General features: G+C 41.2%; 1 protein-coding gene and 1 pseudogene across 1 annotated transcript; one reads left to right on the top strand and one right to left on the bottom strand.

The window, feature by feature from the left end:
• Positions 1-239: 239 nt before the first annotated feature.
• LOC148730611 (uncharacterized) lies at positions 240-1,430 on the top strand. The gene has a single exon (XM_088761823.1). The coding sequence runs from the start codon at positions 240-242 to the stop codon at positions 1,428-1,430; it is 1,191 nt and encodes a 396-aa protein (XP_088617949.1).
• Positions 1,431-7,873: 6,443 nt separating this feature from the next.
• On the bottom strand, positions 7,874-9,598 carry LOC148730610 (uncharacterized; annotated as a pseudogene).
• Positions 9,599-9,817: the final 219 nt, after the last annotated feature.

Raw genomic sequence — 9,817 nt, 5'->3', positions numbered from 1 at the left:
AAAAATAATAATTCCAACAACGTGTAAAGTTACTAGTCAATAATAAATTTTCCAGAGATAATTTCTTGCAATTAAGGACAAATAGATATTGTTATGACGTATGCTAGCACGTGACTCACCTCGTGCGTTGTGTTGTTAGTACATCCGCCATTAAACTAGTTGAGTTATTATTGCAATTGACTCTACTCTCGTCTCTCCGAACACTACAATTTTGGCGACGAGTTACGGGATTAAGTAACATGCCCGAGGGAGATAATACCACCGAGGTCGAAGTCGAAGGAGCGAGTGCAGCTTCATTCAGTGCCCCAGTTGCTGGTTATTTCGGACGAATGGAGAATTTTGACCCGAAAGTGGAAGAGTGGTCGACATACGTAGAGCGTTTGGAGATGTTCTTTGTGGTGAACAATGTTCCCAACGAGAAAAAGGCAGCCAGTTTACTTACCTCGATTGGTGGGAAGATGTATGCTTTGTTAAAGAGTTTAACTACGCCGACTAAACCCACGGAGTTATCGTTCACGGAAATTGTAGAAGTTATGGGCCGACAATTGACGCCGAAACCAATTATCATCGCCGAAAGGTACAAATTTCACAAGTACAATCAAGTGGAAGGTCAGTCAATTCGTGAATTTTTAGCTAAGTTGCAAAAATTAGCAGAAACTTGTGAGTTTGGGGTATATCGCGATGAAGCATTGAGGGATAGACTGGTGTGTGGCATTACGTCACAAACGATTCGAAGAAAATTATTAGGAGTAGCAGATTTAACACTAAAGAAAGCAGTAGATATCGCCGTTGGCATGGAGTTGATGGACAAGGAAATATTCGAGATTTCTAGTGAGCCTAAACCCGTTCGGAAGGTGGAGCTACATGATCCATGTTTTCGTTGTGGTAGGCGAAATCATTCACCTGAAAAGTGTTTTCATAAAGATTCCGAGTGTCACATATGCAAACGAAAAGGGCACATCAGTCCACAATGTCTGCAGAAGAAGTCTGCGAAATCCCCAACCCAACGAAAACCCAAGCCACAAACATTTAAACAGGGAAAGAAGAAGAAAAAAGATTCAAGAATTAAGTTGTTAGGCACTGGAAGTGGTTCTAGTAGTGAGGCTTCTGACTCGGCACATCCTGAAAACTCCGGTGACGCATATCATCGTGAATGGCCTATGTTTTCTGTAAGAAATTCCTCGAAAAAGAAATCGGATGAAATATTGATACCGCTTAATATCAATAATGTTCCCTGTAAATTAGAACTGGACACAGGAGCTGCAGTGACTGTGATCCCTGAAGAAATATGGCAAAACGATTTGGGCTCAGTTCCTTTGCAAAAGTCTAACGTGACTTTAGGAGCTATTCTGGGCATTCGATACCAGTGTATGGAGAAACTGCTGTTCATGTTAAGTATGGATCTCAAGAACTTGACCTACCCATTATAGTTACTAAAGGGAAAGGTAATGCTCTCATGGGAAGAGATTGGTTGTCCAAGATTAAGTTGAACTGGCACCGCATTAATGCTGTTCGACAAGCTAACCAAGCAAGACCCAAGTTAGAAGACGTAGTTCAACAGTACCCCAAATTGTTTGATGGTAAACTAGGTACCATTACTGGATTCACAGCTCAGCTCAAAGTGAAAGATAATTCTACACCTCAGTATTTCAAGTCTCGTCCGATGCCTTACGCACTCAGGGAGAAGGTGGAAAAGGAGCTGAGGCGCCTGGTGAAAGAAGGAGTATTATAAAAGGTTGAAAGTTCGGATTGGGCCACACCAATTGTTCCCGTTCTTAAACCAGATGGAACAGTGAGAATTTGTGGCGATTTCAAACTCACCATTAACCCTTACTTAGATGTCCCAGAGTACCCTATGCCGACACCAGACGAATTATTCACAAAGTTGAATGGAGGTGAATTATTTACTAAGCTAGACCTCAGTCATGCCTACCAGCAAGTAGTCCTGGATGAGAAGTCCCAACCCTATGTCACCATTAATACCCACTTAGGTTTATACCGGTACACTAGACTACCATTTGGAGTGGCAGCTGCGCCTGCAATATTCCAACAGATGATTGACAAAATGCTAGATGGCCTGACCCAAACTGGCGGAATATTGGATGATTTGATCGTCACTGGTCAAAACGATGAGCAGCATATCGAGAACTTGCACCATACTCTCAAGAAATTTGAAGAATGTGGAGCTAAGTTTAAGGTTTCTAAGTGTGCGATTATGCAACCTAAAGTGGAATATTTTGCATTCGTGTTGGATCGGGAAGGTATACATCCTTCCCTAGCCAAAGTTCAAGCAGTCCTTGAAGTTTGTGAACCTGAGAACCGAACAGAATTGCAATCATTTTTAGGTTTGGTAAACTACTATTGCAAATTCATCCCAAACATGTCAACATTGGTCAGTCCTTTGAACCAGTTATTATCGAAGGACACACCCTGGTGTTGGAATAGGGAGTGTCAAGTATCATTTCAAGCTCTTAAAGATACTCTAGCTTCTTCAAAAGTGTTAGTTCATTACAATCCCAAGCTTGAAGTTCAGTTAGCCGTAGACGCTTCACCAGTAGGCCTGGGAGCAGTAATTTCACACATCACTGCTAATGGAACTGAGCGTCCTATTGCTTACGCCTCGCGATCTTTAACCAAATCTGAACGAAGTTATTCGGTAATTGAAAAAGAAGCTCTAGCCATCATTTTCGGTATTCGCAAATTCCAGCAATTTCTGTATGGCCGCAGATTTACCCTTCTGACAGACCATCAGCCCCTAACGTTATTGTTTGGTTCCAAGAAGGCGATTCCAGCCGTAGCTGCATCACGGATTCAAAGATAGGCAATCCAGCTTTCAGCTTACCAGTATGATATCAAGTACCGCAGATCAAAGCAGAATGAGAATGCAGACGCCTTATCAAGACTTCCGTGTAAAGGAACAGACGTTGACTTACACATTGACGAAGAATCTGCAGACGTCAACAGGATCCAAGTTGCTAGAGTTCCAATCAATTCTAAACGGCTTCGGGAAGATGCAGCCCGAGACCCAGTGTTGTCGAGAGTCATTCACTTCACCCTTTATGGATGGCCGGACAAGTCCGAGGTTTCTGACAATTTGAAAAGCTATTTTGCTAAACGAACTGAGTTTACAGTGGAGGACGGATGTCTTTTGAGAGGAACAAGAGTCGTGATTCCAGCGAAACACCAGGAGACTGTGTTAGCAGAGCTACACCTGAGTCACCCTGGAGTTGTACGAATAAAAGCATTAGCGAGACTTCATGTTTGGTGGCCGGCGTTAGACTCAGATTTCGAACAGTTAGTTGGAGACTGTGAGACCTGTCAGATAACGCACAGTAAAGCGCCACTAACCTCCGATAATCCCTGGATGTGGCCGCACCGACCTTGGCAACGAGTTCATGTCGATTATTGTGGTCCATTTCTTGGTGGTTTCTTTTTGGTTGTCGTAGACGCGAAGTCTAAATGGCTAGAAGTGATGTCAAGCACAACAGCTCAAGCAACGGTGGACGCATTACGCTCACTCTTTGCTATTCATGGTTTACCCGAAGAGATTGTCTCAGATAATGGCCCTCAATTTATTGCACAAGAGTTTAAAGATTTCCTAAGATACAACCATGTGAAACAAATCCTCAGCGCGCCATACCATCCAGCATCTAATGGCGAAGCGGAGAGAGCAGTAAGAACCTTTAAACAAGCGATGAAAGCAGCTAAAAGTGAGCCAGGTACCATATCACAGAAGATTTGTTCATTCTTATTGAGCTATCGCACTACACCGCACACGGCAACAAGATGTACGCCCGCTGAATTGCTGATGAACCAAAGACTACGGACACGTCTAGATCTTTTACGACCAGATCTTCGAAAGAAAGTATCTAAACCCTCCAAGTTACAACCTACTGCGCCCAAGAGACAGCTTAGTGTAGGAGATCCAGTCTTGGTACAAGACTACAGGAAGAGTCAAGATCCTTGGGTCAAGGGAGTGGTAGTTGCCAAGTTAGGACCTGTGATTTATCGTGTACAGGTAAAGGAGTTATTTTGGAAACGACATATCGATCAGTTGAAAGACCTCTCAGGAACGAAGATTCAACCCCATAAGCAGGAACAATCAGAGGATTGGGAAGTGAATGTGCCTCAGTCTTTAGCAGCATATTCGCCAACTGAAACGCCCGTCGCCACAGTAGGACACGTTCCTTCACATAGTGAACCAACCAGAGTCAACCTCGTGCCCTGGAGGCGAAACCAGCCCCAGAACAACCAAGGGATCTTGTAAATCAAGAAGAAGCCGTTTCATACAAGAAGTCTGATCGACGTGACCAGACTGTTTTTCCAGAGAGACGCTGCCCAGTTCGTGACCGAAGACCGCCTAAGCGCCTTATTGAACAAGTTCCTTAGTGAGCTTGAGACTGTCTAAAGGAACTCTGACGTTTTATTATTTAGTTTTCGTTGATACTTTTCCTAAGGGAGGAATGTTATGACGTATGCTAGCACGTGACTCACCTCGTGCGTTGTGTTGTTAGTACACCCGCCATTAAACTAGTTGAGTTATTATTGCAATTGACTCTATTCTCGTCTCTCCGAACACTAAAGATATATATTTGCTCATGTAGATAACACTTCTCATGCACACTAAGCACCTATGGTCTAACCCTTATATTACTAGGAGTGATCAACATCTCATTTTTTCATGCATCACTCGTATAATGTTCAATGGACAATGTTTGACAATAAACAACGTAATCATCAAGGGAATATTGTCCAATGTAACAGCAAGTTCTTAAAACTAATATAAAGGATATTATGTGTGGAAGGAGAATAAACATTCAGAACTTGAGACTGAAACAGTTAATGTGAAAGAATATTAAATCAACTACAATCAAAGCCTGTTACTATGCACCCTGAGAGCATTGTGGAAAGTGTCCTTATTGACATGGTGTCTATATTAAATGGATCATTAAAATGATGCCAGGCTTATGTGTTTTACACCTTGTCAACATTGCAAATTAGTGGAACTGGACAATACTGTCAATCTTAAAGCTTATAAATAATGCATCCATTGCATCTTAATATAATCTTATCAATAATAATTATTAACTGATAATACATTGAATAATCACATGAACATTAAATTGTGACAAAAGATTACGTAGAGCATGTAACTATTATACTGTCAGTAATATTTTCAAGGTTAATTTACTTTGTATGGCAAATTGTAATTAAGTTGCACAAGTAAAAGAGTAGTCGTTGTCCATATTAACAGGTTCCTGTTTCAAGAGGGTTAAATTAAGAGGAAATGATCCACAAGGATCAAAGCAGTTGTGCATAACAACATGCTTTTTGTATTGTCTGTAGGACTAGATGGGTCATTCTACAGTATTTTGTTTGTTGCGGAGAGAACATTTTAGAATCATTTTAGCCTCCAACTTGGTAGTTATTTATTATAACCAAAATGTTTTTATGTCAGGTTGAAGTTCACTATAAATTTGATGCATTACACTGTTTTGATTCAGTCTGAAGAAAATCTGAGATTGACAGCAACATGCAAAGACAATGCTGTTGCGGAGAGGATATCAGAAAATTTCCATTCTTCAGCACATAATATTTATGTTCAAATCCCTCTGAATTGACTGGTCATTCTGGAGTCTTAGTCATCTTGTTTACTTCCCTAGTGTATGTTGTGAAAGTATGAGGATTAAAATGAGGAAACGCACAACCCTTTATTGGCAGAAATTTTAAATTGTTCAAAGGGGGTCTGTTCCAGAGAGGACATTGCGGAGAGGACAATTTTGTCCATATCCATGAAAAGATTAAGAACAAAAAATTAAAGTGGTCTTTAATTTTCACAATCTTGATACAAGGCTTTAAAATAGGCCATTTCAAGATTTGTTCATTAAAAACCTGAAATTAACTACCATCAAACTCAACACTCAATGTCTTGAGACTTTAATAATATCTGTACACAAAATGTGCATATATAGTAACATGGCCTCTTGGGCAACAAGCTGAAAACTGTAGACTGGCTTTTTAAATACGAGTTCCCTTGACAGCCAAAATGTCAAAATGGGTGTGGGACAAAACCTGGCCTAGGCCATGGCCTACCCTGTGGCCTACCCTGTGGCCTACCCTGTGGCCTATCCTGTGGCCTATCCTGTGGCCTACCCTGTGGCCTACCCTGTGGTCTACCCTGTGGCCTACCCCGTGGTCTACCCTGTGGCCTACCGGTGGTCAGATTTTTTAAAAGGACAGCATTGCTGGAAACCTTTCAACGTTTTCCTGAGTACTGTCTTACCAACGACTTTCTTCTGCTGTTTTGGCGGCCACATTCCGATCAAAATTTCTTAACCTTCTGATAAAATAAGGAATCAAGGAACAGAAGCCGGTTAAACGCAACTTTTGGGATAACATCATCATATCAGCTCTCCTTTCAAATTAGTGCAATACTGGCCCTTTCTTTGGAAAAGCAAGTAAAGTTTCCGAAATGTTAACGACGGCGATGCGTGCGTGTCCCGGGGTGCTCGTTGCAAATTCAATTCTCTACAGCACTTGAGGGCACTTAAAAAATTGGCCTGGCACGTAATTTTTACTTTTTCTTACCTGGATATGTATGCTCTCCAATTCTTTGTTTGCACGTGACGTCGGCATAAATTAAAAAACCGGGGTCAGCCATGTTGGGGGATAACCACGCGTTACAATCCCTGTAACATAGCTGTCTGAAGTGTAAGTTGAAGGTGTTACGCATATACTTGTCAATGTCATGCATTCTAAATAGCTGTCAATACTTGTAATTAGGTATGCCAATGTAAACTTTTTTAAGACTTGTGCTGTAGTTTGGATTGCAATACCTTTATTTTGTGTGAACGGTAAATTTTTTTTGTTGGATACTACACCGCCCACGTGCTTTGCGGAAGCCGGTATGATCGTTTGCCACAACTCTGTGTTGTCTTTGGTTGTTTTGAATTTGGTTGTGTTACAGGTTTGAATAAGCAAGCAATTGAAAAGTGATTATTGTTTAAGCTTTCAAGGCTGTATGTTTCTTTTGTAATAAAAATTTTCCAAACTTGGCGCATACGCACATAGTTTAGTTTGAGATTCAGCTAATTATTGATACTTGTGGGATTGATGCTGTGTTTTCTAAATAGTGATAATAACAACACAAACTGGGGTATAACCACGCACATACTTTGCGGAAGCCGGTATTGTTTCGTTGGTAAAGGCAAAACCAGGTGCGTCTCTGGCTCCTATTGACAAAGCTGCCATAGTGTGCTATGCACTCACCAATTTATCAGAGTCCATGCATTGTACCATTTGATCGAGGTGAACTTACAACCAGTTTGATTCCAGGTACTTCATGTACAATTTTTCATATAAAGGCTGCAGTTAAGGCTAGCCACAATCTGCCATTAAAGAACTTCAGTAATTCTCAAGTTGACAAAAACACAGCTTTAAGGTACACCATTGACAAGCAATATGTGTTTAGTTTGTGTCACAGATGCTAGTCGTTAATAGATACCTATACGACAGACAACCATAAAGTTCAGTTAGCATTTTGACAAAGAAAGGAGCACCCTCAAAGTAATAGTTTGGTGGTTGTGGTACAATTGAATAACCTTGACATTTCAATCATGATTGCTCAGTTAATTTTTTCTATAAAAAGTTGGACAGATCTAGTTTCTTGAAGGCTCTTCTTTCAACTTCAAACATGACGTATGATACCATTTTATCTTGCACAAATCATTGTCACAGCCAATTAATGTGCCGCCCTCCAGATCTTGTTGACAATAGCACCACGGCCCTTCCTCTTCTTCATCATCAGATGATGTTGATGAAGATGGAAGGGCTAGAGCTTCACACCCTGGGCATGTAGATTACTTCCCTACAATTTCAGGCAAAATGCACTTGCTTAAGAAATCAGAGGAAACAGAGCGTGCATTTTCCCAAAACTGTTGGTCAGGAAGAATTTCTGCACAAAGAGATCTATTGTTGTTCACACCACAAAATCACAATATTCAACCTCACAGATGAACTTTACCAAACTCATCTTTCTTTAAACAAAAGTTGGTTTGGCCAGCAGCCTCAGCGATTGTGGAATCCTTGTGTGCATATGGACATTTTATTCACACACACCCATCCCACAGCATTTGCAGTTAATAATACCATCAGGAGAAGCTCCCAAGTATGGTCACCTTAGATCACTATTGAGACCACTGTCAGAAATTGTCAAAGACTCATGGTCAGAAATTGTCAGACTGGTAAGCTTTGTGAGCCCTACCCTTGTTTTCACAACCCCACCTCGTGGCCGCAGTTGAAAACTTATGGGCTTCAGGGTAGCATATGGACTTAACAAGACTCTTAGCAGGCTTAGCTGTATTTGTTTTGCAAGCAGTTTTTAGATTGGAAGCAGCAATACGACCTGCCTGCCTGCCTGCCATTTGGTACCAAACTTTATATTGTGACTGCTTTCTAGTTGAAGCTTCTATTGCTCCACACTCATCAGGTGTAATCTCAAGCAATATTTGTTGACACTGCTGCAGCAACTCTATGTACCAGTAATCTAACTACAAACAATCTTCTCTAAAAAAAAAGCTATTGGGCAAGGGCTTGGGTACATTACCAATTTCTTTACAAGTATACTGCTCATTTAAGGGTGCGACAAGGGGCAAGACTGCTGGATTTACTGTACAGCCAGACATACTTCTAAAAATAGTTTTCTGCTCTTCTGGGATTGGGGCAGGTGTCCTGGTTGTTCAGATCCCAGGGTTAGATCTAGTAGCCATAGCACTAATCAGTGTTTCTCCACCATCAATTCATGCTTCCTTCAGGCAGAGGTAAAATCCATCTCAATTACAGGTAATGGGGGATTTCTTTCATATGACTAGAGAGAAGCCATTCGTTCTTTTCCTGTGTGCATGTGGTAGAATCTCTAATTCTAACACCAGCCTCCACAGCAAAAAGCTCTGCCCCAACATGAGACCACCCTTCACATAACCCTGCTATGCAATAGCAATGGGAAGCAATTACAGTTCCATATTTTTCTGCCAGAAACCATGGTCAAAGTGGGATGTCCTGGGCTCTCTGTGAGCGATTCATCAAGTGAGAGTACACATAACGTCTTAATTCTAAATCCAAAATTGAGATCCTTGAAATATGCCACATCACTCGCTAATGTGAGTACTATGAGTGATATGTCTTCTGAACTTGCAGCTGTCGTGTCAAGATCGACTAGATCGCTCTGACAAAGGGCTAACGCTCGAAACGTCAGCTTTCTAACACTTAACGGTGGCCAATTTACAATTTCAACTTAGTTGAAGTAACCAAATTACCTAGTAAAACAAGAGTTGTCAGCCGAGGTCGATAAAAAATGAGTCCTTTATTTTGCTCTGTTTGCTTCTCTCCGAGATCATCAGAAAAAAATACACTACCGTGACTAACTCTGGCGAACACAACAACTTCATTTGGGTTTTTGTAAGTAGTTCACAATATCTGGATATTGAACGTTCAGAAGGAGCTCGATGTTTTCGGAGAAATCACTTTTTCTCAACGCGTATCGGTCGAAGCCTTTAACAGTTATTTTTTCGTGGAACCTTGACTTCGTAGGACCCTCTATACCCGCAAAGTAATCCGAATATTGAAGGTTCACATCGGGCACGTCTTCGGAAGAAGCCATTTTAAAAGCTTAGTTATCCCCCAACATGGCGGCCGCGCATGACGTAGCAAATTTTTGTCACGTGGTTGAAAACAAAGAATATAACGCCGTTCATTACATTTTTACACCAGCACTCCACTATATGTTACCAACTGACAGCCTGCATCATAAAGCCGCCAT

The sequence above is a fragment of the Stylophora pistillata genome, chromosome 5 (genome assembly GCF_964205215.1).
Source record: "Stylophora pistillata chromosome 5, jaStyPist1.2, whole genome shotgun sequence".
NCBI classification, from domain to species: Eukaryota; Metazoa; Cnidaria; class Anthozoa; order Scleractinia; family Pocilloporidae; genus Stylophora; species Stylophora pistillata.
Note: the sequence above shows the minus strand (reverse complement) of the source record. Positions and strands in the feature narration are given on the sequence as shown.

Excerpts from the sequence above, each read along its gene's own strand:
- LOC148730611 (XM_088761823.1), top strand. The coding sequence starts at position 240 with ATGCCCGAGGGAGATAATACCACCGAGGTCGAAGTCGAAGGAGCGAGT.